The sequence below is a fragment of the Eschrichtius robustus genome, chromosome 2 (genome assembly GCF_028021215.1).
Source record: "Eschrichtius robustus isolate mEscRob2 chromosome 2, mEscRob2.pri, whole genome shotgun sequence".
Taxonomy (NCBI): Eukaryota; Metazoa; Chordata; class Mammalia; order Artiodactyla; family Eschrichtiidae; genus Eschrichtius; species Eschrichtius robustus.
The window spans coordinates 143776359-143796643 of NC_090825.1; the positions used below are offsets into that span (position 1 = coordinate 143776359).

The following is a 20285-nucleotide window of genomic DNA, read 5'->3' on the forward strand; positions in this document are numbered from 1 at the left end:
GCAACGGGAGAGGCCGCGACAGTGAGAGGCCCGCGCACCACGATGAAGAGTGGCTCCCGCTCGCTGCAACGGGAGAAAGCCCTCGCACAGAAACGAAGACCCAACACAGCCAAAAATAAATAAATAAATAAACTTAAAATAGTTGCATCTTAAATGCTTAAAAAAAAATACCTTGAGACAAATGAAAATGGAAATACAACATACTAACACTTAAGGGATGCAGAAAAAGCAGTTCTAAGAGGGAAGTTCATAGTGATAAATGTCTACCTGAAGAAACAAGAAAAATTGTAAATACACAACCTAACTTTATACCTCAAATGAAGCCCAAAGTTAGTAGCAGGAAGGAAGAATACAGATCAGAGCAAAAAAATGAACGAAATAGAGATTAAACAATAACAAAAATTCAATGAAACCAAGAGCTAGTTCTTTGAAAAGATAAACAAAATTGACAAACCTTTAGCTAGACTTAAGAAAAAAGAGAGGACTCAGATAAATAAAATCTGAAATGAAGGAGAAGAAATTGCAATCGATATCACAGAAATAAAATGATCATAGTAGACTACTATGAACAACTATACACCAACAAATGGACAACATGGAAGAACTGGATAAATTTCTAGAAACATACAACATACAAAGACTGAATCATGAAGAAAGAGACCATCTGAACAGACCAATTACTAGTAAGGAGATTGAATCAGTAGTCAAAAACCTCCCACGAAACACAAGTCCAGGATCACATGGCTTCACTTGTGAATTCTACTTAACATTCAAAGAAGAATTGATACCAGTCCTTCTAAAAAGAATGCTTCCAAACTCATTTAACAAGGCCAGCATTACCCTGAAACCAAAACCAGACAAAGACACTGCAAGAAATAAAATTACAGGCCAATATCCCTGATGGACATAGATGAAAAAATCCTCAACATAACATTAGCAAACTGAATTCAACAATACATTTAAAGAATCATACATATGATCAAGTGAAATTTACTCCAAGGATGCAAGGATGGTTCAACATTGATAAATCAATGTGATACACATTTACAAAATAAAGGATTAAAATCATATGACCATCTCAATAGATGTGAAAAGCATTTGTCAAAATTCAACATCCATTTAGATAAAAACCTTCAGCGAAGTGAGTGTAGAGGAAACGTACCTCAACATAATAAAGGCCATATATAATAAGCTTATACCTAACATCATACTCAATGGTGAAAGGCTGAAAGCTCTTCTTTTAAGATCAGGAACAAGACAAGTACACCCACTCTTGCCACTTTTATTCAACACAACATTGGATGTCCTAGCCACAGCAATTAAGCAAGAAAAATAAGTAAAAGGCATCCAAATGGGAAAGGAAGAAGTAAAACTGTCACTATTTGTCGAAGCCATGAAATTATATATAAAACACCATAAAGACTTTACCAATACAGAACAAAACAAAAAAAGAATAAACAAATTCAGTAAAGTTAGGGTACAAAATTAATATACAGCAATCTGTTGCATTTCTATACACTAATAACAAATTATCAGAAAGAGAAATTAAGAACACAATCCCATTTACAACTGCATCAAAACAAACAAAATACCTAGGAATTTAGTCAAGGAGGTAAAACACCTGTACACTGAAAACTGTAAGACATTGATGAAAGAAACTGAAGGCGACACAAATAAATGGGAAGGTGTTCTGTGCTCATGAAGTGGGAGAATTAATATTGATAAAATGCCCATACTACCGAAAGCAATTTACAAATTCAATACAATCGCTAACAAAATTCCAATGGCGTTTTTCACAGAAATAGAGCAGACATTCCTAAAATTTGTATGGAACCACAGATACCCAAATGACAAAAGCAATCTTTAAAAAGAAGAACAGACCAGAAAAGTTGGGGCAAATAGGAGTGTATGGACACCAAGAGCATGGATGGATTCACCAAAGGAAAGAATGTTGAAGAAAAGAAGGAAGGAGCCAATGAATGGGCCTTGAGAAAGACTGATGTTTGGGGATGGCCAGAGAAAGAAAAACTCACACAGGATACCGGGGGAGGTGAGACAGGAGACCAGGGTGTCAAACTCTCCGGCAGAGTCATGGAAGGGAATCACTATCGGTGCCCCAGCCCCAAGGAGCTTGGAATGCTACAGATGTGATAAAGACCAAGAAGTAGTCACTGAAAGGAACAACAAGGAAATCGCTGGGGATTTACTGACAAACGTTTCTTCGCTTTGGTGGAGTTGGAAGCCAACACCAAGTAAAAGGAGGAGTGAGTGGGAGGTGAGGATCCAGACACAGCCAGTTCAGACAACTTTGCAAAAAGTGGCCTTGAAGGGGAAGCAAAAGATAGGACTGTCCTGGAGGTGGAGTCAAAGACGGTTCCTTTCCTTTTTAAAGCAAGAAACTAGAATGTGTTTAAGGTTTAAAGAAAGGAGCCAGCCCCAGGAGATTGAAGGAAACATAGAATGCCTAATTCTCCCCTCTCCGGGGCACCTCCTGGAGCAAAGTGCCTGAGGATGTAGGAGGACCAGCCACCTGAGCTGAGGGATCACCTTTACACCTGAGAAGCCATCCGCAGACCCACCGAGTGAAAGGAAGGAGCTAGGCAGCGCGTCCCGAGCATCATGGGCCACGGGCTCGCCTCCGAAGTGCAGCAGCTGCTCCACAACAAGTTCGTGGTCATCCTGGCGGACTTGGTCCAGAGGGCCATGCACAAGGACCTGGTGCTCCTGCTGCAGAAGGACTGCCTGCTCACACTCAGCCAGCTCAAGGCCAAGGGAGAGTACGGCTTCGAACAGGACGAGCTGGTGCAGGGGGGCAAGCAGGGCCGCATGCATAACGGCACCCACTACCGCGAGGTGCGCCGTTTCAGCTCCATCCAGCACCTGGTGCGCTTCTACTTCCTGACGCGCGCGTACTCCTGACGCGCGACTACCTCGAAGCCATCCTGGAGGAGCTGCATTCGGGTGAGCACGACCCGAACCTGGTCATCATGAGCTCCTGCCTCTGGGACCTCACCAGGTACGGGGAGGACTCCTGGCCGAACTACCTGCAGAACCTGGAGAGCCTATTTGGGCGCCTGTGCCAGGTGCTTGCCTAGTCGTGCCTCCTGGTTTGGAACACGGCCATGCCCGTGGGCGACAACATCACCAGTGGCTTCCTCCCACCGGAGCTCCGACCCGCAGCCTCCACCCTGAAAACCAACGTGATTGAAGCCAACTTCTACAGCTCTGACGAGGCCCAAAAGCACGGCTCCGACAGAGTGCACTGGAATGAACGCGCACATCAACAACTCTCCCAGCTTCTGCTGGCCCACGTGGCCGACACCTGGGGGATGGAGCTGCCCCAGCGCGACCCAGTGGGCAAGTGCATCAAGGATGGCCCTGCCAGGGGAGGACCTGGCAGGAGACTTGAGAGGCAGCCCCCTCTCAAGGGGGTGCTGCAGAGATCAACCGGCCTTCCCTCCTCTACCCTGACCCCTGCCTCCGCCTGGGTGCTGCCACCTGCCCCCGACGCCATCTCCCCGCCCACCCCAGTTTCCACTCCTGCCCCCACAACCCCATCCCATCCCCTTTCACGAGGTGACACCCCCGTTCCTAGTCTGTCCCCAAGATGCCCATTTTTCTTCAGACCATCCTTTCCAATCAAATCAATTCTCCTTAAACCATTTCCATTCAGATATTCCCCCAACTACCCAGACAGAATTTGCCTTCAAAGTTGACTTTATGTTTAGTCCCCAGCCGCCTAGGTCTCCCTTCCCCCGACCCTGTTATCAGCAGCGGGCCCCTGTGGTCCATAGGGATTTTCCCTGGCATTGTCCCTGTGGCCCCTATGTGCCCTGGAGAGGGCGGCCCAGAACTTCCAAGAGAAGGGCCCCAGCCTATGGAGAGCCAAGGCCTCAATAGACTGACCTGGGACTTCCTCCTCATGCACATGGACTGGACAGATCATCTGACTCTCCCCAAACAGACTGACCTTGTTAACTGAAGCCTTTGGTCCATTGCTGTTATCAGTAATGGCAGGGGAGAGCAGTCTGACCCATTCTGTTGGCTGTGGCCTCTCGCTGCACTCTGGGGGGGGGTGGGGGGTGACCAGCAACATTCCTGCCTCCCCGCTCCCTATTCTCTTTGTCTTTGTGTAAATATAAAATTGAAATTAAAAATGTGTTTCTTTGGGGCTTCCCTGGTGGTGCAGTGGTTAAGAATCCGCCTGCCAATGCAGGGGACACGGGTTCGAGCCCTGGTCCGGTAAGATCCCACATGCCGCGGAGCAACTAAGCCCATGCGGCACAACTACTGAGCCTGTGCTCTAGAACCCGTGAGCCACAACTACTGAAGCCCGTGCACCCTAGAGCCCATGCACTGCAACTACTGAGCCCATGCACCGCAACTACTGAGCCCATGCACCGCAACTACTGAAGCCCATGCGCTCTGGGGCCCACATGCCGCAACTACTGAGCCCGCGTGCTGCAACTACTGAAGCCCGTGCGCCTAGAGCCCATGCTCCGCAACAAGAGAAGCCACTGCAATGAGAAGCCCGCACACCGCAATGAAGAGTACCCCTGCTCGCCACAACTAGAGAAAGCCCGCATGCAGCAGCAAAGACCCAACACAGGCAAAAAAAAGAAAAAAGAAAAGAAAAAACCCAATTCAACTAAGGGACTTCCCTGGTGGTACAATGGTAAAGAATCCACCTTCCAATGCAGAGGATGTGGGTTCGATCCCTGGTCGGGGAACTAAGATCCCACATGCCGCGGGGCAACTAAGCGCACGCGCCTCGACTAGTGAGCCCGCGTGCCACAAACTACAGAGCCCACACCCTCTGGAGCCTGCACACCACAACTACAGAGCCAACATGCTCTGGAGTCTGCGCGCCACAACTAGAGAGAGAAAACCCGCACGCCACAGCTAGAGAGAAGCCCACACGACACAATGAAGAGCCCATGCGATGCAATGAAAGATCCCACGTGCCCAACTAAGACCCAACGCAGCCAAAAATAAATAAATAAAAAATAAAAATAGATATACTAAAAACAAAAAAAAACCAATTCAACTAAAAAATAAGATCGGTATAGACATTTTTCCAAAGAAGACATACAGATAGCCAACAGATCCATGAAAAGGTGCTCAACATTACTGATCCCTAGGGATGTGCAAATCAAACCATAATGATACATTACCTCACACCTGTTAGAATGGCTATTATCAAAAAGACAAATAACAAGTGTTGACAAGGATGTGGAGAAAAGGGAATCCATGTGCACCATTGGTGCAGCCACTATGGAAAACAGTATGGGGTATCCTCAAAAAATTAAAAAATAGAACTACCATATGAGCCAGCAATTCCATTTCTGGACGTATATATGAAGAAAATGAAAACACTAACTCAAAAAGATATGCACCCCAGTGTTCACTGCAGCATTATTTACAATAGCCAAGACATGAAAGCAATGTAAGTGTCCATCAATGGACAAAGTGGGTAAAGAAGATACGATATATATATATGTAATATACATACACACACACAAACAATATTATTCTGCCAAAAAAAAAATGAAATATTGCCATTTGTGATATGGATGAACCTTGAGGGCATTATACTAAGTGAAATAAGTTGGACAGAGAAAGACAAATGCCATGTGATCTCACTTACATGTGGAATCTTTAAAAAGAAGAAAAAAAAAAACAAGATCATAGGTACTGAGAACAGATTGGTGGTTGACAGAGGTGAGGAGTGGGGGTGGGCACAATGGAAAAAGAGAGTCAAAAGGCACAAGCTTCCAGTTACAAAATAAATGAGTAATGGGGTTGTAATGTACAGCATGGTCCTTATAGTTAATACTGTATTGTGTATCTGAAAGTTGCTAAGAGAGTAGATCTTAAAAGTTCTCACAAGAAAAAAATTTCACAGCTACGTACGGTGAATAATGTTAACTAGTCTTATTACAGTGATCATTTCACAACAGATACAATATTGAATCACTATATTGTACACCTGAAACTAATATAATATTGCATGTCAATCTTAACTTTCAAAATAAACATAAAAATCATTGATTAAAAAAGTTGTGAGGACAGTAAATCTTAAGTGTTTTTTCCTTTTTCTTTTTTCTTTCATATCTATATGAGAGGATGAATGTTGACCGAACTTAATGTGGTGATCATTTCACCATATATGTAAGTCAGATTATTATGCTGTACACCTTAAACTTATGCAATGATGTATGTCAATTATTTCATTAAAATCGGGGGTGGGGGAAGTTAGCTCAAATCAGCGCTATAACAAAATCCCATTCCCAGGGACATGATGAATTTGGAAATAAAATCCCACCCTAAATTATCAATGGCTAATGATTAGCACCTATTCCTTTTTTATGGTTGGTACACCTGGGCCAAGAGACAAAAGGCCTCCTTAGCTTTAAGTAATAGTGACAGACCTAAATGGTAGCAATCTGAGGTTGGGGACCCATCTTCTGTGCTTGCCCACTATGCTGTTCTTTCTGCATTCTTAGCACCTTCCTATACTAATATAGTTGTTATAATGATAATCATGCTTGTATATTTGATTTACGTGTTAGTATCTCCGATGAATACACATTATAGCACTATAAATACATACATACACATACGTACATACACACACGATTATATTATGGATATATGATTTGTCTGTTGGTCTCCCCCAGGTAACTGAAGATAAGGCCTTATATCACACTAAGTGTATTTTAACCAATCGTATGCTTCGGAATCACCCAGCTCCTATTCCCCGGGGGGCTGATTCAGCAGCTGTGGAGTCAGCCCTGCAACCATGCTTTAGAGAGCATCCCGGGTAGTTTAGAATTGCATGTCTGATGGAGAGCCACTCGTCAGAGGGGGTGGTACAGCCTAGGGGTGAAGACAGTGAGCTCGGGATTGGGACCCTGGCTCCACCACTTACTATTTGTGTAAGCTTGAGCAGGGCACTTAAACCGTCTGTGCCTTGCATGTAAAATGGGGATAATAGTGCTTGCCTGGGAGTGTTGTGAGGATTAAACACGATAAAACATGGGCAGTACTGAGAACACACTAAGCCCATCGTAAGTTCTTGGGATGTGTTGCTTTGTTGGTGTTGTTCATCCTTGCATTCCAGAGCAGGCACCATGCCTGACAGGAGCAGAGATTTAACGTTCAATAAATAATAAATGCACTGGGGGATGTATGCTATCAGCAAAGAGAAGCAAAAGGGAAAAGAATAAGCAAAGGGATAGAAGAATAGAAGGATGGCCAAGGAGGTGGGATATGCATAGGCATGGTCGGGGAAATCCTGAAAATCCTTCCTCATTGCTGCCACAGTATTCATTCTGCCTAATAAAATGTTAACGAGGTCTTGAACTGAAACTCTTAAACACATAGGATTAAGAATCTTGGTGGCCTTCTGCTGTTGTCCCAAATGAAGCAACCCAGTATGTCCAAACTTGTGTTTCCAGAGGGAGTGATCTTTCTGACACCAGCTTGTGGTCTGCTCTGGAACTCTAGACCATATCTTCAACATCTTCAGTGATTCTGACAACATTAACTTTTGGGCCTGTTGAAAATATCCTACCACACTCACTCTTTGCTTTCTTGACGATTCTTCCCAATTACTGCAGGCTTGACGATATGACTCTTCCACTTGAAGGTGGATTTTGTTATAATCCCAAGAACTCGCCACCTTTATTCTCTTTCCATGCCTTAGCTTTTTTTTTTTTTCCTAAACGTTTATCTCACATGTTCTGTCCCCTTTTCTCTGGGATGACTCCATGAAAACAGCAATGGTTTGGGGAATCAGGTGGTCCTGGGTTCAAATCCTGCCTCTGCCTCTGAGGGTAATTGCCCATATATAAAATAATTTCTACCTACGTTGTGAGAATTAAACTGGGATCAGATATGTAAAGTACCTATCACAGTACCTGTCAAAGCATCAAGGGTTTATCAGTTTAGATTAGTTTCAACTGCTGGTAACAGAAATGAGAAATAATAGGACCTTATACAAGATACAGGCTTATTATTTTTTATGACCTAAAAGGAGTCTAGCAGGAAGCAATTCATGGCTGGTACAGATGACCTAGGTCATCTTGAAGACACCTAGGTTGACAGGGATCTAGACTCTTTCTCTGGATGAACCATTATCTTTGAGGTTTAACATCCTCAAAGTCACCCCATATTCACAAAGTGAATACTGGAGTGCCGGTGGTCACATCCACATTCCACCTAAGAAAAGAAGGAAAGTGGGAAGAACAAAAGGGTGCCTACTTCTTAGCTAAGTCTGCTGGCTTTAAGGTTCCCAGAAGACCCAGCCAACAACTACTACTTAAATCACTTTAGCCACCCCAGTCTCCAAGGGAAGCTGTGAAATGTAGTTCTTTACCTGGGTACAATGCTGCTCCCCAATATAACAGGTGCCTGTCATGTTAGAATTATTCCTTGTCTCCTCCAAAGCCACAGGGTGGAACCCTCTAGAGTCCCTTACGGTCTCTTCATCATTTGACACATCTCAGGGCACTCAATGCATGTACGATATATACAATGCAGAAAACAGAAAAGCTGGTTCGTTAACTAGTCAAAGTCTGAAGACCTAAGTTCCAGACCAACCTACTACTTCATTGCTGTGTGACCTTGAGCAAGTATATAACCTCTGTTGGAGGCTCAGTTTCCTCATTTGTGAGCATCAACTCAGACAGTGGATGCAAACTGCCTAACACAATGCCTATATAGAGTAGCCCTCAGCACATGTCAAAGTTACTATTACCATCAACATCATCATCACCATCATCATTATTATCGTTAAGTGCTATTGAAGTATTAGGGTAAAGTGAGCAGGTACCAGACATGTCTCACATCCCTTCCTTCTGCATGTTTACACCTTCCCTTGCCTTCAGCAGTCACCCCAGGGATGTCTGGATTTACAGTCAATTACGTTGAAAAACCCTGGGCTGAGTTGGCCTCATTTCCTTCTCTTCCAGCCATCCACTCAGGGCTAGCTGAATCTCTAGAGTCCCTCTCCTTTCCCCCTACCCAGAGTCTAGTCTCTCAGCCCTGCCTTCTGAGACAGCCTCTCTTCTCTGATCAGATCGACTTCTAAATAAATATTAAATTATGTCTGGATGTGTTCCATTATTCCTTTCAAATCTAAGTAAATCAGTTCCTCCCTTTGTTGGAATTCCCCAGGCCTGTTGAGATCACCCCACTGATGTCTTGCATCCTTGACAGTGGCGAGATTTTTCTCCAGATGGGAGAATGAAAGGAATTCACATAGGAATAAGGCTTCGTATTCCCAGATCTTTGTAAAATCTGTATTTCTGAGACCTTCTCCTCACCTTCCTAGGTACCTTTTTTTTTAAGGTTTCAGAAGAAATCTTTGCACCTGTTCTTAAAGATCATTAGCTCTTCATTAGCTGATGATGTGCCACAAAAGGGTTGTAAGTGTGCAAAGATACAAATCCTCTTGCTTCCCAGGGTGGCCAGGCAGGACAGTTAGAACCCCAGGGTCCAGGGCTATTGTGTATGGCTATGTAATTTGTGCACTGCCCAGTTTTTCCCGTTCACACTCTCTCAACACGATGGCACCCCTGTAACTGTGCAGTGCCCAGCCTACCTAACTGCTCATGGCAGCCATGCCCAGATCAGTCATCTCTGGCCATTAGCAGCCTTGCTATATTCTAGTGCACCCTACAAAAATGACCACTTTCTATGTGTACTATGACGTGAAGGAGTTTAGAAAGCACTCCTCTAAATAACCTCAAGGGTATTTCTTCTTCCAGCGCACACACAGGCCCTGGCCACGCCAGCTGTGTCCTCCATAGAAGCCTGAGCTAACATGCCCCGGTGATGTCTTTCAAAGCAGGCCCGTTGTGTTTTCCTAGGTCCACGGAAGAAATCTCTTGTCCATTGACTATGACCGGAATATTCGGACAGAGAAGATCTACGATGATCACCGGAAGTTCACCCTGAGGATCATTTATGACCAGGTGGGCCGCCCTTTCCTCTGGCTCCCCAGCAGTGGGCTGGCGGCTGTCAACGTCTCCTATTTCTTCAATGGGCGCTTGGCTGGCCTTCAGCGCGGGGCCATGAGCGAGAGGACAGACATCGACAAGCAAGGCCGGATCGTGTCCCGCATGTTTGCCGACGGGAAAGTGTGGAGCTATTCCTACCTTGACAAGGTGGGTGGATGTGCTGCCCTCGCTCATCTCGGGCTAGCTCTCTCTCTCTCATTCATGCTTCTCTGTTTAAGCTGACCTGATAGGCTTTGCCATAAGACATTGTAACATCTTTACTTTGACTCTACCAGGGCTCCCCACGCACTCTCACCCTCTGGGAGGGAGGAAATCTGAAGGAAAATGTTATTCATAGCCCAGCACTATTACCATTAAAAGCAAAAAAAAAAAAAAAAAAAAGTTCTAGATGCTTAATAATGGCAAAAAGGGTGGATTGTCTGATTTTTACTCCAAAATAATAGTGCGGTTGAAACGGACAGAATCATCCCACTGGCAGCGCGGCTAATCACTCCTTATGAATTGGAAATGCAGTGATTCATTTCTGCCTTGCCCGAAATTGAGCCATCAGGGTAGGGAATTCTGCCTAAAACTCGAGCACACGGACCAGCACCCTCCCCTACTTGGCCTATTGGCTGAACCAGCCAATGGATTCTTGCTATATATTTTCCTGTGTCTGCAAGTGGCAGACTCAGGTCTCTGTGTCAGAAAAGGTCCAGTTGTAGCAGCGGTAAAAAGAGATGCCTTCAGGGCACGAGTCAAGACTTTTAAAGGCTGCCCTGGTCATCTAGTCATCACACAGGGGCTTGCTCAGCCTGGGCCTCTCATCTGGACTCACCTCCACACAAGCCCATTTCCATTTCTTCCTTTCTTGCCTCCTCACGACAGCAGTCACTTGCAGATAGAGCTGTTACCTCCTCTGTAAAGGGGCTGCTGTCTCTTTGGTCCCTTCTGAATACTGTTCTCATTACGCTATAAGATGCTACAATGGTTGACCAGGGGAGGCAAGAATCTCTCCACGGCTTCAAGTTTGAGGCCATTCTTTCCCCAAACAATCAATGATTCTGGGTTACTTGATCTTTTCGGTAGCTTCTAAATGGAGGATGTGCTTTCTCCTTAGATTTAATCAGCGGTGTCCCAAACATAGTATGTGTATCACACCTGTCCCCTGCTGGGCCAGCAGCAGTCATTTCTAACCAGTCTCAAGATTTCTTGTCATTGAGCCTAGAGGCAAACTCAGTGCCTGTCACCTCAGTCCTTCAAACCCCTGGTGACTCAAAGTTATGGTCCAAGCAACATCAGCATCACCTGGGAGCTTGTTCCAAAAGTAGATTCTCAGGCCACCTCTCCACCACCCTCCCCCACCAAACTACTGAATCAGAATCTGCCTTTTAATCAGATCCCTGGGTATTTCACATGCACGTTCAAGTCTGGTGAGCATTCCCCCAAGTAGCCACCATGATCCGTAGAGTAGCATGCCCGATGAAATCAATTTACCCATAATCTCTGGTCTAAATTTCCCCATCCTTCATGGCTTTTGAATTGCCACTTAGGGAAATAGAATAAATTCTGTCCATTTGAGCACTTGGTCCTAAATGGCCAACTCATGTGTTCCCTTCCCCTTTCCTTCCTCCAGTCCATGGTCCTCCTGCTTCAGAGTCAGCGTCAGTACATATTCGAGTACGACTCCTCTGAACGCCTTCACGCCGTCACCATGCCCAGTGTTGCCCGGCACAGCATGTCCACCCACACCTCCATTGGCTACATCCGCAACACTTACAACCCGCCTGAAAGCAACGCTTCGGTCATCTTTGACTACAGTGATGACGGCCGCATCCTAAAGACATCCTTTTTAGGCACTGGGCGCCAGGTATTCTACAAGTATGGGAAACTCTCCAAGCTATCGGAGATTGTCTATGACAGTACTGCCATCACTTTTGGGTATGATGAGACCACCGGTGTCTTAAAAATGGTCAGCCTCCAAAGTGGGGGCTTCTCCTGCACCATCAGGTACCGGAAGATTGGCCCACTTGTGGACAAGCAAATCTACAGGTTCTCTGAGGAAGGCATGGTCAACGCCAGGTTTGAATACACCTATCACGACAACAGCTTCCGGATCGCAAGCGTCAAGCCGGTCATAAGTGAGACTCCCCTTCCTGTTGACCTCTACCGCTACGACGAGATTTCTGGCAAAGTGGAGCACTTCGGCAAGTTCGGAGTCATCTATTATGATATCAACCAGATCATCACCACAGCTGTGATGACCCTTAGCAAGCACTTTGACACCCACGGGCGGATCAAGGAAGTCCAGTACGAGATGTTCCGGTCCCTCATGTACTGGATGACGGTGCAGTATGACAGCATGGGCAGGGTAATCAAGAGGGAGCTGAAACTGGGGCCCTATGCCAACACCACTAAGTACACCTATGACTATGATGGGGATGGGCAGCTCCAGAGCGTGGCTGTCAATGACCGCCCGACCTGGCGCTACAGCTATGACCTCAATGGGAACCTCCACTTGCTGAACCCGGGGAACAGCGTGCGCCTCATGCCCTTGCGCTACGACCTCCGAGATCGGATAACCAGGCTCGGTGACGTGCAGTACAAAATTGACGACGATGGCTATCTGTGCCAGCGAGGGGCTGACATCTTTGAGTATAACTCCAAGGGCCTTCTAACGAGAGCCTACAACAAGGCCAGTGGCTGGAGTGTCCAGTACCGCTACGATGGCGTGGGGCGGCGGGCTTCCTACAAGACCACCCTGGGCCACCATTTGCAATATTTCTACTCTGACCTCCACAACCCGACTCGCATCACCCATGTCTACAATCACTCCAACTCGGAGATAACCTCGCTCTACTATGACCTCCAAGGTCACCTCTTTGCCATGGAGAGCAGCAGTGGAGAGGAGTATTATGTTGCCTCAGATAACACAGGGACTCCCCTGGCTGTGTTCAGCATCAATGGGCTCATGATCAAGCAGTTGCAGTACACCGCCTACGGGGAGATTTATTACGACTCCAATCCTGACTTCCAGATGGTCATTGGCTTCCATGGGGGACTCTACGATCCCCTGACCAAGCTGGTCCACTTCACGCAGCGTGATTATGACGTGCTGGCGGGACGATGGACCTCGCCGGACTATACCATGTGGAAAAATGTGGGCAAGGAGCCGGCCCCCTTTAACCTGTATATGTTCAAGAGCAACAATCCTCTCAGCAATGAGCTGGATTTGAAGAACTACGTGACAGGTGAGGACCTGGCCACCTCAGTTGGGCAGTGGCTCCCCGTGGGGTGGTGGTCCCAGTAGACTGCCGGGGATTTCAAAACAGGGTCTTATGTCTGATGCTAGGAGAATCCTGGAGGGCTGTGTACGCTGGCAGTACAGGATCTAGAGCAGTCAAGTGACAGCAGTACAGAGCAGTCATCAGGTCTATTTGAACATGTCCTGACCACTTTCAAGTCCATTCAATTGAAATAACTTTTACAAGAGCCCTTACTACCCCAAAAGAGGAAAGCAGCCTTATGAAGGGGGAAAGAATGGGACTCTGGTCTCAGAAATACCTGATTCAAATTCTCTCACTTGTATTTATAAGCTAAAGGACCTTGGGCTAGTTGTCCAGTATCTCTGAGCTGTAGTTTCCTTCTCTGCAAAAGGGCACTAACAAAATCATCTCACAGAGTGATCGTAAGAAGGAAATGAACTTATGTAGGCAAAGTCTAGTGCCTGGCACTTAGACCAAGGATGTTCATAAAAGGGTATCTGCTCATGTTATTAACATCACCATTACTAGTGAAGCAATGAATAAGCATAGGTACTGAAATGACTGTGACCCAGTTCCTGGCCTCACAACCAGGCTGATTAGATACAAACAACCAATGATAATGCAAAGCAGAATTAAGTCTGTGCTACCATATAGGTGTTTGTTCAGTTATTTATTCAGCAAGCATTTATAGTGGGCCAGCGTGCTACATTCTGGGGATACAATGATAAGCAAGACAAACACTCTTCTCTCAAAGGTAGGTGTGTGTGTGTGTGTGTGTGTGTGTGTGTGTGTGTGTAGCACACGTGCAGATGACTTCAGATTTGAAAATTCTGACATAGTACAGAAGAGCCCCGTGTCAAACTGGGTCTGAAGGATGAGGGGGATCTTGGTTGGCCGAAATGAGGTCAAGGCTGAAGAAAGACTATGAGCAAAAGTCAAAAGGACAAAGGAAGCTTGGAGACGGGTGTGGATAGAGGGGCCAAGGAGGGCAAATAATCTACTTCCTCATGATAAGTGAGAAATTGGTAAAAGGGGGGGGGGTCCCTATCCATCTATTTCCATCCATCTCCATCCATCCACCTATTCACGGATATTTTCATCTAATACATAAGTACTAGAGATGCAGTGGAGAGCAAGATAGAGTCCCTATCTTCAGGGAGATAAGCAAGGAAATCTGGATGGATGGATGGATGGATGGATGGATGGATGGATGGATGGATGGATGGATGGATGGGAGGAAAAATACCAACTTTCAGCAAGGAATCTGGAGCCATCTCACCTGTACATGCATTGTAGAGGAGTAACAATGGGGACCCCAATTCCAAGCTCCCCCCCAAGTTCCAGGAAACTCATAGCTCTTGGCCATGGGCCAGGGAAGCATCAAGCCCAAGGGGTCCCTACCCTCAGGTGGCCAGGGATCACTTGTCCACCCCCAAGATTGGAAAGAAAGCAGCAGCTCCTTGGAACACAGTGCTGCCCTCAGTGCCCCATGCTGCAGAAAGAAACAGATGACCCTAAAGGTCAACTTGTGGCCCTGCTATGCCTCACTGACAAGTTCCAGAGCCTCTGAAGTTGAACCCAGCATCCTCCTACAACCGAAGCAGCTGCTACCTTTGGAGGGCAGGAGTTTTGGCCAAGCTAGTTCCCTCCTGGTCTCCCCAGTGCGCCTCATCAGGAGGCCCTGCCATGCTACTCTGCCAGGGCGTCCTCTCTTCCCCAGGGCTTAGCAGGGTTTGTGTCCCCCCAGTTCACTGCAGTTTCAAGTAAAAGGACCTCTCAGGAAAGTACACATCCACATGTATATAGTTTCAGATAATGATAAAGGCAGGGAAGATAAATGAAATAGGTAAGGAGTTAGAGAGTGGTGGGAAGTGTCTTGTTTATTTAGGGAGCTCACAGATAGGTGGCATTTGAGCAGAGGCCATTATGAAGTGGGGGAGGGAGAGGAAGCATATTCCAGACAAAGGAAACAGTGTGAATGGGGAGGCAGCCCATGCCTATCTCAGCCATAGGAGAAGAAGGCCCCGCCCCGCAAGAATGCGCTTCCCAGATCCTGGCTTGGCACTGGATACCTTAGGGATGAATCAGCCAGAGGCAAATAAAAAGAAAGCCCTCAGCGTGGGATGAACACACACCTACAGCTGCCAAGACCCAAACAAAATCATTCGCAGAGCACACTACGCCTCACTGACCCCCTCAGCTACTCTCCTGGTTCTCCTGAAAAGACAAAAAGAAATTAGAGTTTTCTGAATAGCAAGACGGCTTTCCTCATTCCAGTGCTTCATGGAGACTCAATAAATGGGCATCAAATCAAGTTGAACTAAGTCCAACAAAACTGAATCCAGAAAACATTAGAAAGAGTCTAACATAAAAGGTAATGTTAGAGAAACTACATGCATAGAGCTGACATCTGCAGTCAAAGCAAAGTAAGAGGGGCTGGGTGAAGAGAGCGGGACCAGGCACAAGCCCCCACCTGCTGCCACTCCACGTGAGATGACCCCTGGAGATTGCACCCCAGAAGAGGACACCAAATCATTCTCCGCCATTCGGATGTTGGCTAATCTGTAAACCCATCTATATGTGTCTTGATTTGCATCATAGGAGATGACCAGAGTGGCTGAACTTGCAGCTCACAATTTAAGAAGGAATTAAGATGTAGTCGGCAGAAACGCAATGAACAGAACTACTCTCTCTCTGGTGCTCAAAAGAATCTTTGCTGTTTGGAAACAGAGCTCTCTGAATGCAAGAGACAGCTCCTGAGGCTGAAGGAGGCTGTTTCCGCCCCAAAATGCTGGCACAAAGGAGAGCAGCAGAGAATACCCGTTAGGAGCTCAAAGACATCTGGGCTGGACACAGCTGTATCTACCAAGGGGGGTAAGGGAGGGCAAGAAGTGATTCCTTTCCCACTCACAGGCTCTAAAGCTGCACCCTTTTTAACTGTTATTGTTTAAGGTAATATATTGATGATTGATATATCTGTGATACGAAAGATATTAGAGGAAAGGATATAAAAGACAGACTGAGAGATACAGACCCTCTCCCCAAAAACCTGCAGCGCCCTGGGCTTTTCCAGTGACAGCGAGTCCCAGGAAACTCCTCAGTCCTGGGCAGACCAAGACCTGTGCTCAGGCCCAAGCCTGGCCTGTCCTCGAGCCAGTTCCTTCTGATGTTAGAACCTGAATACATCTCCAGACACCAATTCTGGCCTTGCCAATCACTTGCTGTGTGACCTATACGAATGTCTTAAACTTTCCGAGCCTTAGTTTCTTCATTGGCAGCTTTGTGCCAGTAAGAGCACTCACCCTGTAGTGCTGTGAAAAGTAAGTGGATCCTGACACATAAGGCACCTAGCCCTGGGCAAAGGCTTATCAATGGTAGGAACGCATTTGTTACTTATAAGCAGCTATGGACTTGGAGACAGGGAGTTTGTAGGTGAGGAGTGAAATTACCACCTTTGTGTAATTCTCTGGGGTTCCCAGGGGTCTCCAGCTCCACCCTGAAACACATCCCAACTCTGCTCTGAGTGGCATTGCTTTGGCAAATCTGAAACCCCAAATTTGGAGTTAAGCAAACCTCCCATGTGTCACCCACGATGACTCGGGTTGGCTTCTCCCCGGCTGGTCTCTGGGCTTACAGACCCCCAGGCACACATGAGCGTGAAGTCGGATTTTGTGGAGTTTGATTTCCCTAAGTGAGGAGGGAGGCCCAACCTCCTCCTTGCTTTACTCTCTTCTCTCTCTGCACTTACCACCTAGGCAGCTGTGCTGACAGCGTGTGTTAGAGAGAGCACGTGGGCTTCAGCTGCCCATGCTGTGAAGAACATGAGGAGGGGGAGTGATGGGCTATTAGCAGGGGCCACATCGCCACTCCTACCTCAAGGACTCCCTCTCGACAGATTGTTTAGGGAGGCTGTCACCAGAGACAGCCAGTGACTTTGAAAGGAGGAGGGGTGTTTGATGCCAGAAGTGCCTTCTGCAGGATGGAGGAGACAAGAAACTTGAAGAAACATTTCAGAAGAGAGTTAGACTTGGAAACCAAGCCATGTTAGAAACTTAAAAAGATAAAACAGATAGATGACATGAACTATACTGTTCATGGGAGCAGCCATTAAAATGTCTGGCCCCAAAGGCAGGGGGTTGTTAACATCATCTCCTGGAGACTAGGGAGGGATCCCTGCAGGGGAAAGATCACGTTGGGGAGAGTCGGCTGAGGGCAAAGACCTCTCTCTTGCCTTTCTTGGGATTCCCTCCATATCCCTGGTGAAAGATGGGATGAGTTTATATGTTGTTCAGATGAGGTATTAAATAACATGGAAACACAGATGGGGAAAGTTAGTTTCTCTTCAGTAATCTTGGTATTCTCCCAATGCGGCAGAGGAGAAAGCCTCCACTTGATGCTGGTGTGTATGTAACACCTCATTAACACTTCTCATCTCCCTTTTTAACAGAGAGAGCAGGTCTAAGACTCCCCCGGCAGCAGGTAACAAAATCATGCTCCAGTTTAATTGCGTTGTTTTGTTTTAATTTTACAGTTATTTTCTGTTTGCATCAAGTGAGAGTGCTTTCCCACTTATGGTAGTGACATAAAGTTTCTTTTTTATAATGGATTTGCTTAAGTAGACAAAGAAAAACAAGTACAGATGATCCCTGGATATGGCAAAACAACCACGATAGGTGATCATGACGGGTAACCACGAATACCCAAAGTTTGGTAACCGCACTTCACAGCATTCACCACCTACTTTGCACAGAGGTGCTCTGTGGATATATATGATCATTGCTAGACTAAAGCGAGGCTTCTGTCTGCTTGATGCTGACACACTTTTTAAGGCAATTTCAAACTTGTATTCTTAAATGAGTTTTTTTATTAATGTATAGTTGACTTACAATATTACATTAGCTTCAGGTGTACAACATAGTGATTCAATATTTTTATAGATTATGCACAAACGGTATTACAGTACTACTGACTATATTCCCTGAGTTGTACATTACATCCCTGTGACCTATTTATAACTGGTAGTTGTAGCTTTTAATCCCCTTCACCTATTTAGCCCATTTCCCAACCCACCTCCCCTCTGGCAACCACCTGTTTGTTCTCTGTATCTGAGTCTGTTTGTTTTGTTACATTTGTTCATTTGTTTTGTTTTTTTAGAGTCCACATTTAAGTGAAAACATATGTTATTTGTCTTTCTCTAACTTCTTTCACTTAGAATCTCCTCCAGGTCCATCCATGTTGTCACATATGGCAAGATTTCACTCTTCTTTATAGCTGAGTAATGTTCCATTATATATGTATATATACCACATCTTCTTTATCCATTCATCTGTCCATGGACACTTAGGTTCCATATGTTGGCTATTGTAAATAATGCTACAATGAACATGGGGTTGCATATATCTTTTCAAATTAGTGTTTTCTTTGGATAAATACCCAGGAATGGAATTGCTGGATCATATGGTAGTTGTATTTTTAATTTTTGAGGACCCTCCATACTGTTTTCCATAGTGGCTACACCAATTCACATTCCCATCAACACTGCACGAGAGGTCCCTTTTCTCCACATCTTCACCAGCACTTACTGTTTCTTGTCTTTTTGATGACAGTGATTCTGACAGGTGTGAGGTACTATCTCACTGTGGCTTTTATTTGCATCTCTCTGATGATTATTGATGTTAAATGACTCTTAAATGGGCTATCGCTAATACGTGTACTTGCCACATCATTCAAGGAACTTATTTCTGCCTAAGGCTGATGGACACACTGTGGATTCCAGAGTCCCTCTCATTAGAGGGTCTTCTAGGCCCCTATGTTTAGTAGGGAAGTCAGCATTAAACCCCTCATAGCAGTCCCAGGGCAGGAGGTGGGTAGACCTTACTCAGCCCCTTCAGAAGCATCTTCTCAAGCAAGTACAGGTAGTTCCTCTGTCACACACACTACTCAGTGTGGCTTTTGCCACATATATTCAGTGTTTGTTCATCCACTCCATGGATACTTATTGAGCACCTATTTTGTGCTAGGCCTGGGGAGACATCAGTGAATGAAACAGATTTTTTAACTCCGTGTCCTGATGGAGCTTACATTCTCGGTGAGGGAGACAGACAATAAACAATAAATGTAATAAATGCCCAAATGAGACACTTGTTCAAGTGTGGTAACTGTTTTGGGGGTGGAGGGATGAGTGGAGGAAGGGGACTTGGGATTGCTGGGGGTGGGAACAGGCAGGGGTTAAACATGAAGTTGGCCTTATTGGAGGCAACATCTGAGCAAGACTTGAAAAAGGGAAGAGTTGAGACAGCCAGAAGATACCTTCAGGGAAGCACACTCCAGGCAGAGGACTTGCCTGTATAAAGGCTCCGAGATGAATGTGCACCTGGCATGTTCAAGAAACAGCACAGAGGCTGGAGCTGAGTGAACAAGAGAGAGAGAGGAGGAGAAGACGAGGTCAGAGAGATCATGGGCAAGGGTCCTTAGAGACCATTAGAAGGACTTTCACTTTTTCATTGAGAGAAATGGGGGATCCCTGGAGTGTTATGAGTAAAGGAATGATAAGGGCCTTTTCCATGTCTAAAGGTAATGTGGAGCATACAAGGTATGTGGAGCACAGAGGTGAAAGCAGGGAGGCCAGTTAGAAATCAAGGCAAGAGATGATGGGCCAGGGTTGAGGTGGTGGAAGTGGTGAGAAGTGGACACAGATTCTGGTCTATTTTAAAAGTGAAAGTAAAGGATTTAACCATAGGACCCAGCAATTCCACACCTAGGTGTATACACAAGAGAACTGAAAAGAGGTTTTCAAACATCAGTTTGTACCATCATCAGAAAGTCTACAAATAATAAATGCTGGAGAGGGTGTGGAAAAAAGGAAACCATCCTACACTGTTGGCAGGGATGAAAACTGGTGCAACCACTATGGAGAACAGTATGGAGGTTCCTAAAAAACCTAAAAATAGAACTACCATATGATCCAGCAATCCCACTCCTGGGCATATATCCAGAAAAGATGAAACTATAACTC

The 20285-nt window shown here is 45.8% G+C and overlaps 1 protein-coding gene, 1 long non-coding RNA gene and 1 pseudogene across 6 annotated transcripts in view; 2 read left to right on the forward strand and 1 right to left on the reverse strand.

Moving 5' to 3' along the window:
- TENM2 (teneurin transmembrane protein 2) overlaps window positions 1–20285 on the forward strand; it is a 998704-nt gene that overhangs the window by 960162 nt on the left and 18257 nt on the right. For all 5 annotated transcript variants that reach the window (XM_068536332.1, XM_068536333.1, XM_068536336.1 and 2 more), the window contains 2 exons: window positions 9876–10172; window positions 11641–13255. In XM_068536332.1, coding sequence (XP_068392433.1) covers window positions 9876–10172; window positions 11641–13255 — 1912 coding nt within the window. The remainder of the gene's footprint in view (window positions 1–9875; window positions 10173–11640; window positions 13256–20285) is intronic.
- LOC137759743 (uncharacterized) overlaps window positions 1–20285 on the reverse strand; it is a 64339-nt gene that overhangs the window by 12972 nt on the left and 31082 nt on the right. The gene's annotated exons all lie outside the window — the stretch shown is intronic.
- On the forward strand, window positions 2620–3900 carry LOC137758578 (PC-esterase domain-containing protein 1B-like; annotated as a pseudogene).